This window comes from Hibiscus syriacus, unplaced genomic scaffold (genome assembly GCF_006381635.1).
Source record: "Hibiscus syriacus cultivar Baekdansim isolate YM2019G1 unplaced genomic scaffold, ASM638163v2 tig00111502_pilon, whole genome shotgun sequence".
In the NCBI taxonomy this organism is placed as follows: domain Eukaryota; kingdom Viridiplantae; phylum Streptophyta; class Magnoliopsida; order Malvales; family Malvaceae; genus Hibiscus; species Hibiscus syriacus.
Window position 1 is genome coordinate 65,496 of NW_024063105.1, and position 26,042 is coordinate 91,537.

The 26,042-nt window shown below is 36.6% G+C and overlaps 4 protein-coding genes across 6 annotated transcripts; 3 read left to right on the forward strand and 1 right to left on the reverse strand.

Annotated features, from left to right (window-relative positions):
* Window positions 1–779: 779 nt before the first annotated feature.
* Window positions 780–9,354, reverse strand: LOC120163870 (trafficking protein particle complex II-specific subunit 130 homolog). Its single transcript, XM_039173686.1, has 21 exons — window positions 9,212–9,354; window positions 8,424–8,653; window positions 8,052–8,233; window positions 7,644–7,827; window positions 7,319–7,409; window positions 6,927–7,087; window positions 6,721–6,810; window positions 6,473–6,634; window positions 6,320–6,381; window positions 6,092–6,182; window positions 5,324–5,487; window positions 4,932–5,145; window positions 4,161–4,706; window positions 3,864–4,073; window positions 3,362–3,755; window positions 3,173–3,263; window positions 2,977–3,061; window positions 2,304–2,493; window positions 1,832–2,127; window positions 1,200–1,290; window positions 780–1,087 (listed from the first exon to the last, which is right to left on the reverse strand). Exons 1-21 carry the CDS (start codon window positions 9,273–9,275, stop codon window positions 912–914), a joined length of 3,774 nt encoding a protein of 1,257 aa, XP_039029617.1. The 5' UTR covers window positions 9,276–9,354; the 3' UTR covers window positions 780–911.
* LOC120163868 (glucose-6-phosphate/phosphate translocator 1, chloroplastic-like) lies at window positions 3,071–23,541 on the forward strand. Of its 2 annotated transcripts, XM_039173684.1 has the most exons (6): window positions 3,071–3,121; window positions 21,460–21,765; window positions 21,953–22,178; window positions 22,316–22,538; window positions 22,997–23,210; window positions 23,381–23,541. In XM_039173684.1, exons 1-6 carry the CDS (start codon window positions 3,086–3,088, stop codon window positions 23,390–23,392), a joined length of 1,017 nt encoding a protein of 338 aa, XP_039029615.1. In that variant the 5' UTR covers window positions 3,071–3,085; the 3' UTR covers window positions 23,393–23,541. The 2 variants fall into 2 exon arrangements, with proteins under 2 accessions (XP_039029615.1, XP_039029614.1); XM_039173683.1 differs by lacking the exon at window positions 3,071–3,121 and having other exon boundaries at window positions 20,982–21,765.
* LOC120163867 (peptidyl-prolyl cis-trans isomerase CYP37, chloroplastic-like) lies at window positions 9,680–14,766 on the forward strand. Of its 2 annotated transcripts, XM_039173680.1 has the most exons (12): window positions 9,681–9,904; window positions 10,994–11,254; window positions 11,340–11,429; window positions 11,540–11,635; window positions 12,334–12,441; window positions 12,619–12,668; window positions 12,959–13,061; window positions 13,427–13,480; window positions 13,818–13,973; window positions 14,054–14,176; window positions 14,457–14,506; window positions 14,605–14,766. In XM_039173680.1, the coding sequence occupies exons 1-12, from the start codon at window positions 9,731–9,733 to the stop codon at window positions 14,714–14,716; spliced, it is 1,377 nt and encodes a 458-aa protein (XP_039029611.1). In that variant the 5' UTR covers window positions 9,681–9,730; the 3' UTR covers window positions 14,717–14,766. The 2 variants fall into 2 exon arrangements, with proteins under 2 accessions (XP_039029613.1, XP_039029611.1); XM_039173682.1 differs by lacking the exon at window positions 13,427–13,480 and having other exon boundaries at window positions 9,680–9,904.
* On the forward strand, window positions 17,299–18,995 carry LOC120163869 (protein translation factor SUI1 homolog 2). Its single transcript, XM_039173685.1, has 5 exons — window positions 17,299–17,433; window positions 18,157–18,238; window positions 18,340–18,545; window positions 18,632–18,685; window positions 18,790–18,995. The coding sequence occupies exons 2-5, from the start codon at window positions 18,202–18,204 to the stop codon at window positions 18,832–18,834; spliced, it is 342 nt and encodes a 113-aa protein (XP_039029616.1). The 5' UTR covers window positions 17,299–17,433; window positions 18,157–18,201; the 3' UTR covers window positions 18,835–18,995.
* Window positions 23,542–26,042: the final 2,501 nt, after the last annotated feature.

Sequence of the window (26,042 nt, forward strand, 5' to 3'; positions counted from 1 at the left end):
TCTTTTAAATTATTCATGGTGTGAAAGGGACCCCTCCATGCAAATGAAGGACGTGGTCCTAGCCTCGCATCAAAGAAATTACCTGAAGGAAAATACTTAGTGGAGAGCACACGAGTAACCAAGCTATCCGAGGAACGTATGAAACGCCAAATTTGCTTATCGAAGAGTGCAATATTGAACACCTGAAGATCCGATAGACCCAAGCCGCCAACTCGTTTCGGTTGACAAAGAGTAGACCATACAACTAGAGGCTAAACACAATCATCTAAATTGCCCAACCACCAAAATGCTAAAGCGAACTAGTAATTTTCAATATGAGACCGGCCAATGACATACCTTGGTCAACCGATTTAAGAAAAATTTCCCGGACTCTAAAAGATGGCATATTCTTATACCATCCACGGACCCTCGTGATCACTCTATCTCGGATGAAAGCTAGCAATGCCGCTTTGTTTGGCCCCAATAAGGAGTGGGAGTCCGCCCGATGCATGTTCATATAAGTGCAAGATTTACCGGAGTCGGAGTTCTTGTTCGGAATCACACAAGAAGAGGATGCAAACACATCGGACACATGCTTGAACAAAAATGAAAAGTCGAAGAAATTGGCGAAACATAGATGATGATTTAAAAAAAATGATGAGAAATGGAATTGAATCACATTGATATGGCATAATGTGTTGTGCAACGATTAAAAGGTTTTTCTGTATATGAATAACTGATATTGAAAGCATTGAACTCTCTGTTCTATTCTAAATCAACTACATTCTCTTGATCTTTTTTCTTCCAAATGTTGAAATTTACAAAAATAGAGAAAAACTCTAAAGGGAGTCATGAATGTATCTCGGAAAATTCATTGAACTGAATCTACTCGACGAAAGTGGAAAATATGACCGGAGGAGAAGCCAAGACAATCATGCTGAAATGCAGAAGGATGAACTTGGAGCGGGAGGCAAGACACAAACCATGTGACATCCAATAGGGCTGCAGCTTATATTCGCTTCATCGAAATCCGGGAGCCCAAGGTGAGGAGGGTGGATGTATCCAGCAACAAGTGGCATGCACAATATGGAAATAACTACCCTTGAACCTGAGAAACAAAATGGCAATAACATGCAACAGAAATGAAATATCAATGCTTTCTGCATAGCTACAACCGAGGAATTCGTACTACAACGTGAATAGAGAAACAGTTCATAAACCTTGCTTCATGGCTAGCGAAGTATGCCCTCTTTTCCTCCCAGCAAGCATCCATTTATCAGAATTCGCATTGATTTCATACAACATCTCATCCTGTCATAAGTAATAAACATAATGTAATTTACCGAGAAAGAGAAAGAATATTGAAGGAAAATAATTCTCTCTTAATTGCAAGAGATTTGATTCGTAAAGGCCTACTTTTATACAACTCATGGAGTTAGTTTCCTACTTAAACTATACTACCTTGTAGAGTTATATTCTAATATAATATACTAATAATTAGAATTGGAATTAATCTACTATTAGGAAAACCTACTCAATCGTACATCTAACACATAATTGATAGATGCTGAATGGGAAAAAATGCAGGATAGTTGCAGAGTATTCACTAATAGCTTTTCTAGGAAAAGGTCGCATAGTATGGAGAAAGAAGGGATTGCAGATGTTAGGATTGAAACCTCAAATCCGTTAAATGCAACCTCTTAGGAATGGTTGAATGAACCGACAATATTAAGCATCGGGTGACATGTTTCTTCTGCTACAAGTAATATGCCGAAATTTAACTCCACATCTTATGAAATAGGTGCATGCTTATACCTGACTGACTTTGGTCAGTATGATTGCTTTAACTTACATTGTTTTGAGGAACTCTTTTCTCCTCGATGGCTTTCAACCTTTCAACCCTCCATTTTATGGTAACAAGTTTCCCAACTCGAAGACAATCGAAAGGAAGAGGTAGAAATCCAACGGCCAAGCACGGGTTAAGGATAGGCTGCTGCAAAACGAGTGCACTGCTGAATGTTAAGTCCCGACCAGTGTCTTTAATTTCATTTGATTTTGTAGCCACAGGTGGGTGTGCGCCAATGGTCCTATCACCAGAAATTCCATATCTTATGTTTAATATGTTTTCTGGTGGTACCTTATCTTCATCTGTAAAAAGGGACTTCTCTGAGAGTTTATCACAGATAGATCTCGTCGATGAAAAGATCATAGAAAAATGCATGAACTTAGTGTTAAACATTATATTTTGAATAAACAAGTCAGATAAGTAGAAGCCTACTACAGCCGTATACCCAGATACAATAAAAAGAAAGAGGAATCGGTACCTTCAGCACTTCTCTTCTTCAAGCATAAATGGAAGAGGAGCCCGGCTTTTGAAGTTGGAGATATGACAAGTGGAAAATACCCAGAAATTGGTCTTCCATTACCCTGTCCAGCATGAATAAATCCAGATTGAAGATCAAGGCAAGCATCGCAAACTGACAATGTGGCATTCAATTGCGAGTGCAGTATTACCTGGAAGTGCCATGAACCTTTATGAGCTTCATGCAAAATATGGAGAAGTCTCAGGAATTTTATGACAGACAAATGATTGAGAAATTTCGATTTCTACATAAAACATGAATGGTAATATTGAAACAACTTCTCTTATTCATGTGCAATACATACATCTATTTCACTACATACACTAAATTCCTTATCCAACATGCACTGCCTGTTTATGTCATGTGATCGAGCAATGCCATTGAAAGGTATAGTCTTATAACATTTTTGGATGCTATGCAACAATCTCAAATTTGTCATCTGACGATCGAAGATAAGCATCAATCACATGAGATATTCTTGCCCCAAGGTGGCTCATTGCAATCTCCAGTATATAAGAAAACCGAAAGACAAGGACTTTTAAGTCCAAATTATTTATACGCAATAGTCATTTCATTAAAATGTTACGGAAGAAGCATAAATACATGAATGTGGTTGAAACCAAGGACATACAACCTGCAAAAGCAAAGTATCATCATTGCATTGATCTACAATTCTCGTGCTCACATGGAAAGGATCACTGAAATGCAAAGCTATGGTTCTGCATGTTAAAGTAGATCGCGTAATGAAGTTCAGAGAGAGAGTGAATTCATATTCAAATGTAAATAATATATACGTGTGTGTGTGTGTGTGTGTGTATAGAAGGCACTGCCTTTCATAGATCTGGTTTTTTGATATTCCAAACTCGAGCTTCAAGGCTATTGTCCTCATTCTGCCCAGTATACTTTGTTGGTCAGGGCCCCCTGCCACAACACGCACCATGACGTAAATGATCTAGCTATCAGATGCAGCAAACACTCAAAATTCAAACCACCATAATTTTCTAGTCTTTTTTCCTGACCTGATGATGACCCTCCTGAAAGCTTATCATCTATTGCACAAACAGGAATCCATAAAATCGAGGACACGTCACTGGCCCATTCTGGAAAATCTATTTTACCATTTACGAGGCATAGCTTCTCAAAGCGTTTATTAGCATGCGGAGAAAAATCTTTTGCAGCATCACCAGAGTTTGCTGTATCAGCCGAACCCTGAGCAGAATTTCTGTAGCTCTCCATCTCAATGGAATGTGACTCTTCAATCATTAAACCAGAACCAGTTTCAATATGCAAGGCAGCACCTTTTAAGGAGTACTTTATAGGTTGTGCTATTATTCCGATCCACTGAGTTTCATTAATCAGTAATGCAGATGATATAGCTGCAGACAGATCAGCTAGAGATCTTGGTTTGAAAACCTAAAATAAAAATGATTATGACAATTATCGTGTTAACTTTTCTTAATCCATATCATGTGAGAAGACAGTACCTCGAATTCATAAGAGCGAAATGGACGGAGAGAGTACCTTCAAGATAGGCCGGGTTGGCTTCTCATAGCTCATGAAATCATCACTATCTGCTGGACCTCCCTTGGAAAAACTATGAGATCTAAATGTCAAGTTTCCTACGTGGCCAGTAAGGACTCCCAAGACATAGGAACCAGGCTTCTGTGGTGGTAAAGGAAAGGTGATCGGATTCCTACCAGGCTTTAGTACAGTGGCATTCGAGTTCCGTAACTGAAACAAGAATCAAATAAACAAATCATGTCATGCAACAACATATCTTATAAACATGCTAGCGTCATCTTGTCTTAGAAACCATACCTTACCACCTTCATCAGCATTATATGTAGCCATCAAAGTGACACTAATAGAATCAAGAGTTATATCATCAGGAAAGCCACTCCAAACGGTCACAGACAAGGTACCCGGATCCCCATCACATAACGCCATAGGAGAGCCAGGATTTCCAGAAAATGTAATTAACGATGATACGTCAAGAGGAACGTGGTGCGTCGTTTCACTATGTGCAAGACTAACCACTTCTGACTGAAACGTTTGGCGTTCCTTTGCTGAGAATAAGCCTTCATCTAGTGAAAGCAATCGCACGCAAGATGACAGGTAGCCATGTTGGTCATTGAGTGCCTTCTGACATTCAGCTAAATTGGGCAGGACTTCAGCCAATAAATCTTCCCATCCTTCACCGGCATAAAGGGCGCAAACCTTCTCGTATGACTTTGCAGCTTGATCAAAGTTCCCGCGCTTAAAACAGACGGCTGCAATTTCACCATCAAGGACAACTCCGTATCTTTTCCACCAAGAATGATGATAATTGTCAGCAGCACCTTTAGTGAGCTCCATATATTTTTTCTGCAATGACCAATATATATAGGAATTGATGAGACAAAAAGAAAAGATATCCATAGAGTTGTACTTTTGGTATAACGTCTAAACTCTTCAGGCATTCAAAGTGATAACCCCAAGAAGACTAATTTTGGTGTAACTTTTTGTTAGTTCTCTTAAGGACTCGAATATGATCTGAGAGGACATTGAGATTATGAAGAAAATTCAATTCAACTAGCAAGGATTTGATACCTCAAAGCTCTCTATGGACAGCAAACATTTCTGGAGATCAGGATTTGAAATTGTTTTCTTCAGAGCATGTTCGGAAGCAACAAAAATTTCAGCAAGTCTCATAGGTCGACCGATCGAGCAATCGAAATTTCCAGGAGATGAGTAAGTACGTGACATCATAATTGCTTGCGCTTTATCTGCTGGGGACTTCGTTGCTGATTCATCTGAAGCTAATCTGTCAGCATGCATATAACGTTTATTTCTAAAAAAATAAAATAGAAAAATGAGAAGTCAAAAGAAAAAGCAAACAATAGTCACATCAATTCTTGAAATGAAGAACTTTCAATTGACTAGCAACTCTTCTTGAAGAAACTGATAAGAAACATTTGCCTTGATTCTTGAGATTTCCTTACCCATCGTCAGACACGAGTTCGCCATCGAAAAGCTCTGATGCGTTTCCAACAGAAAAGGAAGTCTTTCGCTGGTTTGCCGCACACACGAGGACAGTAGGTTCCAGCGGCAAGGGTTTCCTCTGAAGGCCAAAGTGCTTGGCTCTGGGACTTTCTTGCCGAAGCATCTGAACCAAATTGAGGAATAAAAGCCGAGTAAAAAGGAAAAAGACATTTACGGACTATAATTGTGCATGCATAAAGCCTATGACTATGATACCAAGAAATTTAAATGGTGCTTTCTCAAAATCTAGAAAAAATATAGTATTTCCGGTAGAATGGTCATATAGCTATGAACCTGGCATCTGAACCATCATTGCTATTAAAGAACCTAAATTTTGGCGAACTAAAAGGTCATTATATACTTTGAGAAAAAGGCCACTTTCATGAAATTTTTAGCAAGAAAAGAAAGACCATCTAGAAACAATATTTCTATGTTGATCTGAAGCATGCAAACATTGAAAGAGATTGATGCTGCTAACTTGACCTAGTTTCTTCTCTTGAAAGAAAAACTATACTTCAAAAAAACCTGCCTAATGGGAATAGATCATTAAGCAGTAACACTATCACTTTCAATGAAAGAAACACATGATGGAGATCAAATAGAAGCCCTACACTATTACTTGCAATGAAAGAAACACATAAACCTGTATTAAAATGGTGTAGTTATTATAAAAAAGGATAATCATTCTTTCCGGTTTCTGAGTTTTTAAATGTGGAATAATAACTTGCCTGTTCTTTCACAACGACCTCGGAGGAAGCTTCATCCGGAACTGAAGGCCAAACTGCAGGCCTGGGCCAAGGCAGCATGCTCAGAGAAGCACTTCTCAAAAGAAAGGAACAATATACTATTAGAACTGCCTTGACTGCATGAATGGCCTTTCTTTTATGCTGTGAAACAAGTAACCTACTTCATGGAAAATGAACGGTGGATTTTATCTCGAAAAATCGAATGCGTACCTGTTAACAGGACTCCGTTCTATCTCCATTCCATATCCGATTAGATATGCAAGCCTCAATAACTGCCACAATTATCAACATGTTTCAGCATCGGTTCGACAATATGACAAGTGACATCCCTTATTTATTTCAAATAATCAATAAAAGTTTTACCTTAGTCCTACATAGCGAGTAAAGATCACCTTGAACTCGATAGAACTCCTTTTCGATTTCAGGGGCTTCATCTTCACCGTTATAACGAGTACCGGTCGCACTGATTAACGTCAAGCATGCAGTGATTACCCAAACTTCACGCATGCAGAAGGGCAACATACTCTGTAAGAAATCCAAGAGGAAAGAAAATAAAAATGCGAAACAGCGACCAAAACTGTTGCTGGAAGAAAACAAGGATGATCAAATACCTCATTGGATTCCAGGGATTTCGAGAAACTAATTATAAATGAATAACCCCTTGAAGCAACCTCGAAAGAACGATTCAATTTGAATAAGAGCTGCAAGTTACACTAATCTGTGAGATGATATGTAGGCACAAACACAGCCATTCTTGAAAGTAACAAACTGAAGAATAACAGAGAACAATGTCAGATGCAAAGATATTTAAAGTCACCTTTGATTGACAACCAAAGAGATACTGTCTGAACTCGAACTCCCTGAATGTTTCGTCTAGAACGATCTGTGTCAATGATTTGTTTCCAGGGTTAAGCAGTGCCGCCTGATCGTCACCGCGGTCTAGTCCTCCAAACTCCCTATGCATCCCACTATTATTAACTGCACTCATATCGTAATAAGATCAAGAAGTGCTCTGGAAAAAAAAATTGCCGAAATTCACTGGAAAAAAGGAGCATTTCAAGAAGCACATAACAATTACCAATCAATAATTTGGCCTCTCAACAAATATGATGTTCAGAAACATAAATAGAAATAGAAAATATAGAGTAGAAAGTTAAAACAGAACAAAATGGGCACTCGGGAACATATATACATATATATATTTCATACCTGTTTCCATGTAGCACAATTCTAGTTCATCATATTCACGTAAGGCGTCCTCGTGAAGTTGAGCCATCTCGAACATAAAAGCCAAGCTTTCCTAAGAAAATGAAAAATGAATCACTAAACAGCCAAGCTTAAAATAATGTTTCTGTTTCTTATTCGAGAAAACTAAAATAATGTAATGGCTAATAAGAAAACCAGAAAAGGATTACAATATATGCTTTGAGATAAAACTGAAGTTGAGATAACACAAAAGAATGGAAAATCATTGAGTTTACCGCTGGATCACTATAGCCATAACCATATTCTAACTTTCAGAAGAGGACCAAACCTTCAAAATAAAAAAGTTACAGAAGTTCCAGATTGGCATGAATCGTTGTTCACTAAGCTTGCGTATCTCATCCTCGTAGAATTGTATTCGTCTATCCAATGTATTTTTGATAGACTCTATAATACTGAACTCCAGCTCTTCCCAAAAATTTGGTTCGGGACCATACATGTCAAATTTGCAGCACCTAAATGAAACACAGTTTTAGAATATCAGAAAGCGGAAAAGGAAAAATCAAACACTAGTTAACTGAGGGTGCTACTTTCAAAGTTTCACCATAATTTTCTTTTGTATAGAACTTGCAACATGCATGAACAAAAATCAAATCATAACTTGCACACTAAAATCATTGACACCGGCACAAATAGTACTCGTGACATCGATAAGAATATATACAAGCTGCAATCTTACCTTTCCCTCTTCTTGGAGCTGAAATCAGCTTCAAATCTGGCATAAACTTTCTTAGCCATTTTAGTGTCTTGATCATTGCTTGGATGAGCTCTAGACACAAATACAATGAACCATTCGCGTTCATCATTTTGGGCAAACACTTTCAGGCGTGGTTTAAGAATATTCTTGAACTCATCAAGGTCCTGGGGGAAATCAATGTGAATTGTCATCAACAAGAAGATTGAACCAAACACCAATAAAAAAAACAATCCAAGTTACAAAAAAAAAAAGTAAAATATGAAAGAATTGTTTCTTTCTCAAAGTATGATCATAGGTCTTTGAATCTAAAATCGGTTGGTCTTTAATATCGTTCATAGATGAGAATCAATGTACCTCACATGTAGCGAGAACCAGCGTTGCGTATGGCTCTCGAAACCAAAACAAGTACTGCTCTTGAGGAAATCTGCTACGCAATCTTGCATCAGTGGTTAATACAAATTCAGCAGGCAAATTCTCCAGAAACACGGGATTGCGGGTCTTGTTATTTAAGCAAGCCTTTTTAAATGGCAGCCGCTGTTCAAAGCTACTCTTGACTGTAGGCCATATGTCACTAGCATCTTCAACTGTAAACAGTTCATTTGCAATAGTTGGATATAAATATCAGTAAGAGAATATCATAATAAACCCCTTGATAGTTCATGATAAGATATGGTTGACCATTCATTATCAACATACAAACATCTTAAAGAGCATCATCAAACTTGGAGATCATCCATTTTAGAAAGTGAAAAACTAGATTCAATAATTCTGAACACGATGCGATTATGATGCATTGAATAAACAGAAAGACAATGTAAACCACGACGCATTTAAAAGAGATCGGCATATTAACGCAATACATTTAATACGATCGAACACAAAAATAAAGGAGATACTATATGCATACAAACGAATTGTGAATCCTATATAACTTAAAGCGGCAATATTTATACAAGCTAAAGAAGTGTGACCAATCCCTTAGTCCAAAATCAACTAAGAAGCTCAAAGCTTTAATCATCAATAAATTAACATCAACCCTTCACAAGTTTCCACGTAAAAATTTAATCAACAACTTAGAAATTCCTCTAAAATTGTAAAAATCCAAACTTTGAAGAGATTAATTCAAACAAAAAGGGATTTACCAGCAACGATAAGATAAGGACAAGCGCTCTTTATTGTTTGAAACTGAGCTAAATAGTTCGCCATTGTTTTCTTTCTCGATCTACAATAAACTAATAAAACCCACAGATTAATTGCAGAAATGTGAAGAAGAAAAAGGAAAAATATTTGGGTTAATTTCAGTGAGTTTTTATGTTTTGGTTTCAATCTCCCAAGTTTCTCGTTAAGCTTTTCTGTTGAGACAATTGGATTAAGTCAAAAAAAACGTAATTATTAAATTTGATTAACATTATAATTTAAGAAAATTAAAGTTCCATTCTTTGAGCAAAAATTTCAGTCTTTTTTTTTTTGATTAAATGAAAAAAAAAATGCATTTAGTTCTTAGAGGTGGTAATGCCAAACACTTCCTTAACTTCACCCAAAACCCAGCAATCAAAAGCTTCCACGTAATCACATTTCTAGATGAGGCGGGCCAAAACCTCTCCATCCTTCCTTTCTATAACGACCAGAGAACTCTTTTTTTTCCTTCCTTTTTCTTTGCTATGGCGTTTCTTTTATCTTCCTCCATTACACTTTCTTTCACTACTTCGATACCAAAGCTCCATTCTTTTTCGACCCATTTCGGTTTTCGGTTCAGTCAAGCTCGCAATCAAGAGAATGCAAGACCCTTTCAGCTTAAAGTTCAATGCAAGGCTTCTAAAGACGATTTTGTCAAGGTTGGATTTTTACCTTGAATTCTTGTTGAATTTACCTTTATATAACTTTTGGGTTTGGTGTTTTATTTTGATTTTCAGTTTGTGTTTATTGCCTTTTTAATCTGATACCCATTAGTAGTTAATTCAATTCAAGTTAGAACAATTATGTTAGATGCACCGTGCTTTATGCCTTTGACTACCTTATGCTACTTGACTAGGGATGGTAATTCATCCCGAATCCGACGGGTTCCGACCCGATCGGGTCGGATTTTTTTAAAAAAAATTCGGGTTCGGGTCGGGTCGGGTCGGATTTTTTTTTAAGTGCACTGTTCGGGTCGGGTCGGGTTTAGGGTAAAAAATCCGACCCGACCCGAAAAATATATATAATTTTATCTTATATATTTAGGGATAATTACAATAATATCCCTCCATATATAATTTTTTTCAATTAAGTCACTGTTTTCATTGAATTAATTTTTTTTTTTTTTATTTCGGGTCGGGTCGGGTTTCTAAGTCATATATTCGGGTCGGGTCGGGTCGGGTCGGGTGAAACATTAATTTTGTCGGGTCGGGTCGGGTCACGGGTGGAGAACCCTTTCTTCTCGGGTCGGGTCGGGTGGCCCAAAAACCCGACCCGACCCATTGCCATCCCTATACTTGACATACTTCACCTGCAACTGGAATAGCGGCTGTTATACAGCGGTTTTGACGCCGTCTAAAACCGTTATTGCATGACCGCGTTACACAGCAATAGCGCCTGTTATATCCGCAATCGCAATAAACACAGCCAACCGCGGACAGAAAATCACGGTTCTTCAAGTTATAACTTGAATAATTGATTTGGATTTTGGTGTTAGGAGGAGTATTGATGAAGAACCTAAGTATATACTAGCTAGACAGAAAATTACATCATTTTCTGTTTCTGTCAACAAATTGGGTATGAAATCTCCTTATCTAACTGTTGACAATGAAGTAGATTCCATATTATTGAACCAAAACTATCCAAGCAGTTTAGCTAGTTCTGAGTCATTTTTCTTTGTGATTCTTTTTCAATCCCATTCCTGTTTTCAAGGTTGTCTCTACCTTCTAAAAGTGTATTTAGTGAAGCAGGATCAGTCACAGTACCGAAATATTCCTACAAGTTTAAACTGGTCAACTTTGATTAAGGGAAAGATGAAACTTGAAGGTGTCATTGCTGCGATGCTCATCGTAGCCCAAGTCACCTCCCCATTACCTTTAGCTGGTTGGGACTTCTGGTCTATTTTGCCTGCAAATGCTGTGCTTTACTCTCCCGAAACAAAGCTTCCGAGGACTGGGGAGCTTGCTTTAAGAAGGGCGATCCCAGCGAATACAAACATGAAGGCTATACAGGTTTGAAACTGATAACTGAGTTCACACATTTGGTATGTTTAGATGCTAATCATCCTTTTTTGACCGTCTTTTTTTTTTCTTATAGGCTTCTTTGGAAGAGCTTTCGTACCTGCTAAGGATTCCGCAAAGAAAGCCTTATGGAACCATGGAGGGTAATGTCAAGAAAGCCTTAAAGGTACCTACTATTCGAGTTTATCTCCTATTTTCAGTTTGTTCATTCTATGTTATTTTCCCTGTCGATATCATGTTTAAGTTTCGATTTTATATTGCTTTGTTTAATTTCAGATAGCAGTAGATGGAAAGGATTCTATTTTGGCAAGTATACCTGCAGATCTAAGGGAGAAGGGCTCAGCTCTTTATGGTTCTCTTATCGATGGAAAGGTACAGTGGAAGAAGAAATTCATCTTAAATTAAATGGAAAGACTAGCAAAAGAAGGAATTGGTTGATTCACTTTCTTTTGTCTGGTTGTTCAATGTTTTAGAGGTTTTAGAGTTTTGTGAGGGTCTGGAGGCTTTATTCTACTAATTATGTACTGAGGTCAAGTTGTACTGGTTTATATCTTTAATAAAATTCTGAGGTACTCTTTTCCTCCTTCCAATTTTTGATGATTTGCTGCTCTAGCAATCAACAAATACGAAGGGTTTTTTTAATGAGATCTCCAATTATTATAAAAAAAAAAACTTAAATGGAAAGATCATCTTTATCAAAGTAACAATCGTGTTTTCTGTCTACTTTTGTTTCATTGAGATCTCTAATTCCAACAAGAATAACTACGAACTACTTTTCGTTTCACTAAAGGAAGAAACAGAACTAGTATATGATAACAAGGTAATATGACTGAATAAAACCTAGTATATAGCCAGAAAACAACATATCATAATATCTGAAAATGGAAAGGCTTTCTCTTAGGATGCTTTTTATCAAGCCGGGATGCTTAAAATATTATACGAGTTAACCTATTGATCAGCAGCTCAGTTATGTATATTAATCTATGGTAGGGAGTAGCTTTCCTTGATGAATGGATTCATTCATTTGCAGAGACCTCATGGACTGATTGTGGTATTCCTTGGTTTACTAGGGTGGATTAGAAGCACTCCTAAAATGTATCAAGGATCAGGATGCAGATAGAGTATCCGTCGGCCTTGCATCTTCACTAGATACTGTTGCTGAATTGGAGTTGTTACAAGTAAGTACTATACTACTATTCCCTAGTTATACTTGGTGCGTATTTCCAATGTATTATTTTCTATAAGATATTTGAATGTGTAATAGCTGTTGATTCAATATGCAGACATTTTTTTATTGTATGTGTTTAGTTGTTAAAATAGTATTAGTAACATCTCAACACATTATAATGGAGTAGGCACCAGGGTTGTCGTTTCTGTTACCTGAGCAATACTTGAATTATCCAAGGTCAGTCTTCTCCATCAACTGAAGTCAGAATTTAATGTTTTACTGAGAGTTGTTGTATTCATATTTTATGAATTGATTGGGTAATGCAATTTATTTTGTTTAATCTACTTTGGCTTACATATTTAAAGCATGCTACATAGTTTTCCCCACTTTTTTTAATACGAACATCCGTAGACGAAGTGTTCTATTATTTTTTGTTCCTTTGGCATGCATGATTCCATATGAAATAGGAGGCTTTGAACTGCTTTGTCTCTACTTCGATCTGAAATGATGTCCGTTGTGGTCTCTAGGCTAACAGGGAGAGCAGTTGTTGAACTTACTCTTGAGAAAGGAGATGGTTCATCGTTTTCCCCCGAGGTTGGTGGTGAACCAAGAAAGACTGCCACAATTCAGGTATATTAAACCTGACATAGTTTCGGTGAATGGAGTCGTTACGTTCTCGAGTATTATTAATCATTTTTGCAGGGTAATGATGGAATTAAGTTTAGCCATTTTACATTATCCTGGAAGTTTTATAAACTTCTCCTTTTCTGTTTATCACCTTAAGACTAACACACATGAAGAGCATCTGACTCACTAAACTTCCGTTGTTGCCTAACTCGATAGACGGATTTCAGAACAACATTAAATACTGCTGGGACAAAAGAAATTGTGACAATAGCTATAAATTTGCTAAGTATACCGTACAGAGCTAACGGATTGGAGGTCGAAAAGCACTTAACAAATTTGAACTTACCGACTTCCAACTATCTATTCAGGTTGTTTTGGATGGATATTCAGCACCGCTAACCACCGGAAACTTTGCAAAACTGGTAAGGTAGTTAAACTTATTGTTAACGTTGCCTTTCAATGCTTTGTCTTTTTACATTTTAATGCTGTCCACTCTCAGTATCTTGGTAACCTTTTATAAGAACCAAAGAAAAGATTCAACAAGGTCTATAATATAAGGTTAATTTCGTACATGCAACTGCATGGTTAAACTTGATCAATCTTAGTAGCCAGAGAAAAACTTTAATTAGGTGAATCGGTTTGTTCTTTGAACTTCAGATTAAAAGCATGTTGGCTTCTGGTATTCAAATTGGTGAACGATAACAATTTAAAATGATAAAACTGCACGAATTCTACTAAGCACTAGCTATAATTCTTCAGGTGACAGATGGAGCATATGATGGAACAAAGCTGAGCTGTATTAATCAAGCTCTCATCTCAGAAAACGATACCGGAAAGAACGGTTACAGTGTTCCGTTAGAAATAATGCCATCGGGACAATTTGAGCCTTTGTACAAAACAACCTTGAGCGTTCAGGTACGAGTCCCTATCTAATTTGTACATACGCCTAAAGTTGCAGCTGATAACCATTATCATTCTTTTATCTCTGCTGGAAGGATGGCGAACTGCCGGTTCTTCCCCTATCTGTTTACGGAGCTGTTGCTATGGCGCACAGTGATGTCTCTGAGGAATATTCTTCACCATATCAATTTTTCTTCTATCTATACGATAAAAGAAATGTAAGTATATTTCAAAGTTCCATCTAATTCAATGCTACTGTCTACTTCCTATGTTCCTCTGACTCGGTGTAAGTGTCAGAGATAAGTATGCTTTCAGCACGAGTATACACGAACTTTCTAAAGTTTTTTTCACATATTTAGATGATCATTCCTCGTATCCTTAACAGAATATGTCAGTGAGTAACATAGTCTACTTCTATTCTCCCCTCAACTTTGCCTGTTCAATACATCTTTGATTTATTTGGTTAAAGCTGTATACTGATGATTTACTTGTTCATAGTCTGGTTTGGGAGGCATATCGTTCGATGAAGGCCAATTTTCCGTTTTCGGGTAATGCGAATGTCATCTTATGCATTGGAATGCATGCATATATGTATGAGGTGATTGTTGGTTACACTTTTCAATATGAATTTGATTTCAACTTACAGATACACAACTGCTGGGAGAGAGATTCTACCACAGATAAGAACAGGAGATGTCATCAAATCCGCCAAGCTCGTCGAAGGTCGAGACCGCCTCGTATTACCAAATGAGAGCTGATGAACTTCTTCAAAAAGGGTCATCTCCATAAATTTGAAATCAGTGTATCAGGCACAGAATTTAAGTTGCAGGGTTATCCTATAAAGCTGTAAAGATAATTTTTGGAGGAGTTCTTGCTGCAGTTTTTTTCGTATTTCCAGATTTTGTTGTAAATTATTAAACCACTTAAACACTTTAAATCAATTCATTGAAGCTTTATTAACAAGCATTAGTTCTTAATTATTACTTGCATCAATTGCTTCTTTACTTCCATCCACTTGCATCAATGGAATTTCAATGCATCCTCCCACAAATATAGCAGGAATGGAGTTAAAATATTTTTCTAATATTTTATTGCATAATTTTTTAGTTTCTATTTCTTTCGAGTACTTCGGTCTTTAATGTTTCATTTGGTACAGAATAATTAGTTTGAATAAAATTCGTTAATTAACTAATGATGAAAAAAGATTAAAATAATTAAATATATGAATACAATATAACCTGAAAGCATAATTTTTCCATTTTATTTGATTCGATTCGATTTAAGAATTTTTTCTCAACAATCTTTGTCTTATCTTAACTCGTCATAAAATCATGTCACACTCAACAAGAGTCATTTCCTCATATTATTAATTAATCTCATATTGACCTTCCCGCACAGACAAATCTCGTATTAATCTTCAAATCATAATATAACCCCAAACCACAAATATTCTTAAAAGAAAAGTTCATCAAGAGATAATGAATGTTAGGTTATACCCTCACTCTTCAACTATGAGTGTGATGAAGGGCCTATAAATCCCAAATCATTCAAGAGTTAATCCTAGAGAAACATTGCATCATGTACTGGATCTCGGTGTTTGCAGTACTGGACATGGACAATGTGTTGGGTTTGGGATTGATTCGAGAACCAATGATTACAATATACTTGTCGTTGGGTTACTTGATTCTTATTTGTTTCCACTTAATGAAAATTGTTGGAAAAGGGTTACTGCTGTTTGTCCGAAGCGTAATTTTTATGTTACGCCAATATTGCTTTTTGTTAATGGAGCTGTTTGATTTGAATGCTGAGAAGTTTTTCGAGATCAGTTCGTCTCCGAACTTCGCAACCGTGACAACACGGCCGCAACTGCAACGGCGACCGTAACTTAGTGCTGTGGTGAGTCTGCTGGAACTGTGAAATTGCATGATGTCTGGAATGTAGTCACACCGATATCGACAAAACAAGGCTCGGAGGAACCTTGCACAAGTATTCCGTTTACGAACATCACCAAGTTGCCAAAGCAATCGTCGAGTTTCTCCAGTCAGAAACCCTATTAACAAAATCCATGACAATATCTTTGCAATACTTAATAAGGTTTTCTCTGTCAGCTTCCATTAGTCAGCTACGCGAGCTTCGAGCTCTTCTACTAGGAGACTATCGTTATCTAGAGAAAATCCCACCAATCGGAGCTCTCTATAAACTCCAGGTGACGGATCTCTCAGGCGCACAATTAAGAGTACTACCGAACGGGACAAGTAAGCTGGATAAGCTACGACAACTACGTTTGTCCCTGGGCACACCATCTAGAAACCATCGACGCAGGTACGATTTCCAGATCGCAAAGCCTGGTGTTATCAGACATGTCTTGCAGTGCAAACAAGTAGGATACATCTAGAACCACTAATGATACAAGCATAAACATATATTTGGCAAGTGCCAACATAATATATTCATATTCGACACTCACCGAATCTAATCTAATATAAATTTAGGATACTTTATCCGAAATCTGATTCAATTTTAAATAAAAACTTGCATCAGAACTAGAGATGGACACGAAAATTGAATCCAATGGGTTTCAACTTGATTCCATTAGATTAATTTAAAAAAAAAAAAAGAAAATCGGATTCGGGTTGGATCAAATCATATTCAAGTTTAATACCTCTTTAAATATTTTTTTAATTAGTTTTTTATTTTTATCAAAGAAAATTAATATTTTTATAAATATATTTATTTTGAGTTAGGTCAAATTTGAGTTTTATCTGAAAAAGATGGGCTGAGTTCGAATCGGGTGATTCCTTCTAAATTCAAGTTGAGTCGAGTTTAGAGTTGAGTGTATATATTTTTCAATTCGGGTCGAATTTAGGGTGAAGAGTATATATTTTTCATATCGAGTGGCGTTGACTGAAAATTCAACCCATGCTCATCCCCTATCCAAACTGACATGACATACATGATTATATATATGATTCGTTTTATTAAATAAATAGGAACATAATTGAAAATATATCAAGAAATGATATTATTAATAATTATCTTTAAATATTTATTCATAGCAAATATTTTCACCATAAATTCAAATCTAACCCAACTTAATTTCATACCTAAAATAATATGACCTAATTTAGTCTAATACTCAAATTTCAAAATTTATTTTTATAAAATCAAATTAAAATTTATCAAATTCAGTTCAAATAACTACCTCTTAAAGATGGCTCCACGTATTTAAGACAACAAATCAAACCCTAAACCGTTTCCCATAAATCGCCACGTGTCCTTTTTCAATCATCACAAAGCTTTATCTCGCGACTATAAATCTCATCATCGTAATCGCTCCCCTCTATTTTTCGTATACAACCTTCGAAAATCCCCAAATCGAGAATTTTCTCCGTTCTTTAGGGTTTTCATCTTATTATTTTTTGCTAATAATCCCTATTTCAATTCTCTGAAAGGAGCCCTAGAAGCCTCGGATCAGGTAATTTTTCTCTTTAGCTTCTCTAACATCGGTTTAAAGATTAACATTTTAGCATCATCTAATTGGTTTTAGCCTTTTTCTTACCGGGTTTTGTCTATATCGTCAAGATTTCTTTTGGTTTCTTTAATTTCTATGCTAATTATTCAAGATTAATTTAGATTAAGAATCGTTTTTGCTTGAATAACAGGAACAACTTTTATCATCCAAAGTTACCCTTCCCACCTTCTGGATCTTCGTTGTCAATTTTTTAGATAATTGGGTTATATTGAAAATTTTAGTCTTTACATGTTATCAATTATAATGGTTTTTGGAATGAAATTGGAGCCATTTCTTTAAGACTTATTCCATAATGTATAATCTAAAGCGCTTTGGAGTTTTATCTATTTAATTGTTTTGTTTTCTTCGAGGAAGTTGAAGATTGATAGGGAATTCGAACTGTAGGATTTTATATATGCCTAGTCTGGATTATTGGCTTATTGTTAACAAGTTTGAATAATGCTTTTTCGCATTGGCCTATGGTTTTATTTTACAATGATTAGATACTTATGGTTTCAATTTACCTTTTGAGGGGCTTTTAAGGTTCTTGTTTGTTCTTTTCAACCTATTGATTGAAAAAAATCAAGAATCTTACTTTGGGTTAGTTGCCACCATAGAATTTAGGGGCTTCCTGATTTTCTTTTATATGGAGTCGTATCTGATGTTGGTATTGAGTTTCATGTTTAGGTCTCAACTTGTGGTTCTTAAGCCTCATTTGATCAACTAAGTTTCATGTCTGATCTCGACGTCCAGATTCCAACCGCCTTCGGTATACTCAGATCCTAACTCCCTAAGTTTGCTATTTATCATAATTGTCAACGTCTGTTATTAATTTTGGGTTTAACTTGGGGTTTTCTAATTTTGTTCTAGATCCCTTTGCTGATGCAAATGCTGACGACTCGGGTGCCGGAACAAAGGAGTATGTGCACATTCGCATTCAGCAACGGAACGGCAGGAAAAGCTTGACAACCGTCCAGGGGTTGAAGAAAGAATTCAGCTACAACAAGATACTCAAAGACCTCAAGAAGGAGTTTTGCTGCAATGGTACTGTGGTCCAAGACCCTGAATTAGGACAGGTATGTATAACTCCTTTAGATATCATTAACATTGTCGATACCTGTTATCAGATGGTGGTTAAGTTTGTTATGTTGTTTATGTTTAGGTTATTCAACTTCAAGGTGACCAGCGCAAGAATGTCTCCACCTTCCTTGTTCAGGTAATTGTTATTTTGCGTCTTTTGAGTACGTAGATGTCTAAAGAACATCTGATGCAGTTTGGTGTTCGAGTTCCTAATCTTCATTGCGTATCTTTTTCGACCAGGCCGGCATTGTGAAGAAGGACAACATCAAAATTCACGGTTTCTAAGTCGCAATCGCATATAGTTTTCTTTGAATTTGCACGAGCCTTGTGTCGAAGCAGGGAACATTACTCGATTATTGTGTAGTCTATACTGCTGTGCCCTTTCTATGTTGGTTTGATAACTACATATTGCATCGCTTACTTATTGTGTGTTTCAGTTCATTGGATGATTATGCAAGTTTGTTTCTTTACAACTGATCTTTTAGTCATCCCATTGTTTTCTCCATTTACTTTGGGTTTAATTTCATTATTTTAATTAACAACTAATCTCGTGATTGATTAATTTAGTATCATTTAAGAGATTGATTGCAGTTAGTGTTAATCGAATACACTCAATGAGAAAAATTATGAATCAAACTTTAGTTGATAAATATGATAGAAATGAATATGGAAAAGAGTTAAAAGTATCAATGTATAAAAAATAAACAAATTTATATATCATCAATATTGTTCTAAATAGTTTAAAGTAATTATAAAATAATATTAATTTAGAATGTTTATATAGTTTTACGAACAATTAAAGTTTATAGAAAAAAATAATGTTTCTTTCTATCAATAGATTATAGGTTTATTTTTTTTAAAATATCAATGAAATAAATAAACAAAAAGTTTTAAAGTTGATTTAACATTTAAATTTTTAATATTTTTAAAACTATATTTAACGTTTAACTTTTGTTTTATTTTAGTATTTCATTAAAAATTTAACGTTATATTTTAAAAAAATTTGAAAGTCTAGGTACTAAAACGGATCAAAATTGATAATTTAAGTATTAAACGCATTAAATTTTTAATGGTGGGTATTAAAATGAAACAAAAACTAAAAGTTATGTATGATTTTTAAAAATTGAAAGTTTAGATACTAAGATGAATTTAAACTAATAGATTAGGTACTAAACTCGTAGTTTACCCTATAATTTATAACTGAACTAGTCAACAGATCAAAGCAAAGCAAACAGTTGTACTCTGAGCTTCTTGGATTCTCCCCGGAAAACACCTTCATCTCTGATCCCCAACTTCCACCACTACACGCTTTCTTCCTTAGGTATTTAATAGTTATACTGAAATTGCTTAGATACCTTTGTGTTATTGGAAATTTGATCTCCTTTTCTCTTTATTCTTGCTCGTATACTTGCTTGGATTGTTCGTCTTTCCTAGTTTCTTCTTGGGTATTAAGCCATCTATATTTCTTTGATTTTGAACATCAGATCGAGATATCCTTTTCTTCCTCCTATAATTCGTCATGTTGTCGTTACCTTCGTCTTCCTCGTCGATTTCTAGACAAAAATATGATATTTTCTCGAGTTTTAGAGGTGAAGATACCCGCAGAACTTTTACAGATCATCTCTATGATGCTCTTCAACGGAACGGAATCGTCACTTTCAAGGATGATTCAATATATTAGATGTTGATGAAGGAAATGCAATAATCAGTCATAGGTTGTCTCATAAAAAGGTTCTCTTTGTTATCGATGATGTTGACGCCAAAAAACACTTGGAACACTTTTTTGGAAGGCATGATTGGTTTGGTTTAGGTAGTAGAATCATTGTAACAACAAGAGATTAACATATGCTCCAATCTTATCGAGCCGATTATGTGTATAAGCCTACAACATTAAGTCCCAATAATGCATTGAGCTCTCTAAACATGTTGTACGTTACGCTGGTGGTCTTCCCTTAGCTCTTGAAGTTTTGGGCTCTTTTTTCTGTGGTAGAGATGCAACTCAATGGAGAAGTGCAATCGAAAGACTTGAACGAGATTCCAACAAAGAAATTCTTGATAGACTTCGAATCAGTTTTGATGGATTGGAAGAAAGGGAAAAGAATATATTTCTTGATATCGCAACCAAACCTCCTCCCACTTCAATTTTAAAATGTGATATTTTCACAAGAAAGAAACCAAACAAAATTTTCTGCATGAATCAAGTGATTTTGTAATAAATGAATTGTTATTATCTTTTGAGGACTAGGGTTTGAGCATCGAGTATATTAAAAGTGAGAGCGTTCATTGAAAAAATATTGTCTTAATTATCTTAGATTAATTAAAAAAACAAATATTCAATTAACAGAGAAAATTTGTTTGCTTTGGAGTTTGATTTAAATGCTTAAGAAAGTTTCTTCATAACTTGATTTTTTTTAAGTTTTTACCGCCTTGTTGTTCTCTCTAACCTCCAAATAAGAACTTTCCATAAAATCCTCTCTTTTTGATTATTTTACCTTTGATATTTTCTCCTTATAAATAGGTATGTAGTAGCTTGATGCTTATAAATTCATGGTTATTTTGGTAAAAGAAAAAGGGAAAAAGAGTGGGTGTTTACAGTTATTTTAACATTGTTGTCAAAGTTTTTATCCTCGTCGTTTCTTGATCTTAAAAACCTTCAAAGTTCAAGTTTTTAGCAAATTCCCAGCTTGAATTCGATCAGAAATTTAGAAAAACCAAATGAGTTTCAGCATCAAGCAATCAGCTTTAACTATGGATGTTTCCAGCTCAATTCTTCACAAAAGATCGCCTTCCATTAGATCTTCGTTTTCACCATCTCTGAACCTTGAAAACAACACCAACAAAAGAGCTTTTATTTCAGTGTCGAAGCCTTTGCATATCTCATCCATTGAGAGTTGTTGTTTTCACAAGGAGAAAAAACCAGTGATCCATTGTAAGGCTTATGAAGCTGACAAGTCACCGTCTTCGTCCGCGGCGGAGGCCGAAGGTAAATCGGAAACCGCCCAAAGAGTGAAAATTGGGATTTATTTTGCAACTTGGTGGGCTCTCAATGTGGTTTTCAATATCTACAACAAGAAGGTTTTGAATGTTTATCCTTTCCCTTGGTTAACTTCAACTCTGTCACTTGCCTGTGGTTCTCTGATGATGTTAGTTTCTTGGGCCACAAGGATTGCCGAGACCCCGAAAATCGATATCGAGTTCTTGAAGGCTCTGTTTCCGGTGAGATTTCCCCACTTTTTGTTGTTTGGTTGGTGAGAAAGTGAGAGAAAGTGAAAGAAAATCATTGGAATTCATATCATATCAAATAGTCTGTGATTCAGTTTTCTGATGTATGTTCTTGTTTCTGAGAAATTAAGATTAAGATGTCAAATTCTGATGTATGTTCTTTTGGTTTCATTTTCCATAGGTTGCTGTGGCACATACAATTGGACATGTTGCAGCTACTGTGAGTATGTCTAAGGTTGCAGTTTCATTTACTCACATCATTAAAAGCAGTGAACCGGCGTTCAGTGTCATTGTTTCGAGGTTCTTGCTCAGAGAGACCTTCCCTCCGGCGGTTTACCTGTCGCTTCTTCCAATCATCGGTGGTTGCGGTCTTGCCGCCTTAACAGAACTCAACTTCAATATGACTGGTAAAGACATTGTTTACCATGGTGTCTTGTTTATGATGCTTGAAGATCTTTACCTGGGTTGAGCTTGTACTTTTAATCGATTTGTTTTTTGGTTACGGCCAGAGTGGTGAACTCGGTTATTCGTCATGTATTTTCAGGTTTTATGGGAGCTATGATTTCGAACTTGGCGTTCGTCTTCCGTAACATATTCTCGAAGAAGGGCATGAAAGGGAATGCTGTTAGTGGGATGAATTACTACGCCTGTTTGTGTATGTTGTCGCTTGTAATTCTCACACCTTTCGCAATAGCCATGGAGGGACCGCACATGTGGGCGGTAGGATGGAAAGAGGCCGTATCTCTAATCGGACCACAGTTCATCTGGTAATAACATAACGGTACTAAGTCGTAATTATCGTTTAGATTTATTTGTTGGACTTTGGAGGATACTTAAAAGGTGTTCGATAAACTTTTCGTAATTTCTCGTGCTGGTTAGGTTTAGAATTAAAGGATTTAGAGGCCCCATTGCCTATGTGACTGATAAAGAACATATTGGGACCAGAAACATATGATAGATTGCCATCTGAAAAGGTTTTTTATATGTTGGTCTTTAATTTGATGTTTTTGTTCAAGTGCGGATCCAATTCGTATCGCTTATTCATTCTGTTCGATTCGATGTTTACTGAATTGTTCGTAGTTATGTTTTGAGTTCTATTAAAGATTAAAACATGTACCTGTAACATGAGCATTAGAGAATATCGGCGTCATTTTTATTCCGTGCCGGTTTCGGTACTCTTTAGGATCTGATCATAATGGTTGTCGATTATATTTGTATTTGGTAGGTGGGTGGCGGCCCAGAGTATTTTCTATCATCTATACAACCAGGTCTCGTACATGTCCCTCGATCAGATCTCCCCACTGACGTTTAGCATCGGCAACACCATGAAACGTATATCCGTTATCGTCTCGTCCATCATCATCTTCCAAACGCCTGTCCAGCCGATCAATGCTCTCGGAGCTGCGATTGCTATCCTAGGAACATTCTTGTATTCCCAGGTGAGTGATCGTTGTAAATTATGAACAACGATGCATTCTCGTTGCATGTTGCTTAGCACGCATGTTCATGCCTTTGACGGAGATACTTTCGACATATTCCGAATTTTGCTCAGTCTTTTAACAAGCGATTATTTCACCGTCCTGAATCTCATAAGCTCTCTCTTTTGCAGGCAAAAGCATGAGAGAACACCAGGGGTTAAAGAATTTTGATTCATCGAATAACATAAACGAAAGAGATAGCTCTGAGGAGGTCATAGTTTACTGTCTTCAGCGAAACATGATGACCGGATTTTGGTCGAAAAGGATCCCGGAGGCGGCTTGTCATTATGCAGATATTTATAATAAGGGATTAGGCAGGGTTTTTTTGCTTTGTTTTTGTAATTCAGGCTTGAAGGGAACATGTTTTTGAATAAAATAGGATGAATGCTCCATGCCTTTGTTAGTGTCAGCAGACATGAATAAACAGAGCCAATACAATATCATATTCTTTTAAGATTGAGCTGCCATTGATGCTTAGCTTATGGTCAACGTTGAAAATCCGTTGTCGATATATATAAACGGCCCGACTGCAATCGCAATTCAAAATGCCTTTACCGGTTAAAACGTGTACCAGGGTTAAAGGAAATTTTGGCAAAATGGAGCCAAGACTTTTGTGTTATGATGTTCCTCGATGGTCTTCTGTAATGACGTTCTTGTTAATGCCTCATCCGACATGCAACACGGAAAACAGTTCATTTTTGGTCTTCCTTGCAAAGCAAGACATCCCAAATTCTTGAAGAAAATGTTTGATATGTATGCTCAAGAATTAATGAAAACCAACAGCTGATCAATGGGAAACAAGAAACCTACCTCCTCCCGGAGGCAACCGAATCGTATTCGGTCCCTCAGGAGGGCACAAGGAACAATGTCTCATGATGTTTCTTGATGCTCTTCTGTAATGACCTTCTTGTTAGTGTCTCATCCGACATGCAACACGAAAAACAGTTCATTTTGGTTTTCCTTGCAAAGGAAGACATCCCAAATTCATGAACAAAATGACTGATATATATGCTCAAGAATGAAGGAAAATCAACAGCTGACCTATGGGAAACAGGACACCTACATCCTCCCGGAGGCAACCGAATCATATTCGGTCCCTCAGGAGGGCACAAGGAACAATGTCTCATGATGTTCCTCGATGCTCTTTTGTAATGACCTTCTTGTTAATGTCTCTCATCCGACATACAACACGAAAAACAATTCATTTCGGTCTTCCTTGAAAAGGAAGACATCCCAAATTCATGAACAAAATGTCTGATATATATCCTCAAGAATGAAGGAAAATCAACAGCTGATCAATGGGAAACGGGAAACCTACCTCCTCCCGGAGGCAACCGAATCGTATTCAGCCCCTTAGGAGGGTACAAGGAACAATGTTTCATTATGTTTTTTTTTTCTTTATCTCTGTCCGAACTCCAGTGAATCAGATAGCCAAAAAAAAAAAAAAACTCAAATCACATCTGCTAAACATAGAAACTAACAGATGATTTTCACATTTGTTTACTTCTCTTCTCATTGTCATAAATTCTTCAAATCAAAATGGTCATAGAGTGTTTGTTTTCCATTGTCTATTGCAATATAAGCTGTACATTTCGGATCAGATGCTAGCTGGTGTCACAAAAAGACCTTAGTTCTAACTAATTTTCTGCAATGTCTACTCCGGGATCGGATACTTACAAGAGAACGTTGTAAAGAATTAATGCACCGACATATGATGCTGCAAGAACGTTAGATGATCTAATGACTCTATAGCATATTTGCACATAAAACCAGTTTTGTTGCAAAAATCTTCAATTCTTCAGCTTAGCAAACCGTTTTTCAAGCCTGCAAATCCTAGTTTCGAGTTCAAGACTAAGTGTGAAAAGATCAGTAGTGTCAAGGCCTTGTCCATCTTTGAGACCTGGTTTGCTCTTGACATCATCATCTGTGACCAATCCTTTTGATTCTCCGATTGAATTTGCATTCTTTGTGATCTTAGCATCCTGTTTCGGTTCACATTCGGTCTTCTCAACATCTTCTTTATCTGTGACTGTCATGATCATTGGCATGTTTTGACATTCACCGACTGATAAACGTTTACAGATATTGTTCAAGGTTTTGTATCTTTTAGTTTCATCAGAACTTTCTGTGTCAGCTGCACACCGTTTCGTATTTGTTTTCATCTCTGCAAGTGCTTCAACTTCTTTAATTGAGCATGGTTGCCTTTGAGGACCTAGGGGAGACTCACTCGCACCACTCGTTACCATGTTTTCACTGTCATGCTTAGCAAAAGTCAACAATTCTCTTATCGTTAATCGATCTTCCACGTCGACCTCCAGAACAGAATCCCCTGCTTCCACCATTTTATCTTCCTTTTCCTTACTCGAATCTCCTTTGGAAACCTTTTCCATCACTGAAACATCATGTTTTCTTCGATTCCTAGGCTCCTTAAGAAATGGCTTGATAGCATCACGATGAGCCACCACTGATTGGTTCCACCTGTAATAACCAATTTTTGTCCATGCTGCTGCACAGTACCCCACGTCAGCTCCATACCTTGCTGTTCCCAACACCGTGCAGTTTACCGTGCCCATGCTGGTCGACCACTACCTCCTCACCCATACCGTGCCCATGCCCATGCTGCTCCACCATTGTTTTGTTTCTTCTTTCACTTGTAATGGGTATTTAACCCACCCAAGCAATGTAGAAAAGGGGACCGATTATCAGTAGACAGTAATAAACAAATATTTTCATCAAACGAAGCACAAATTTTTTTAGCAGCAAATCAAAAACAAATCGAAACCTTCAAGTAAA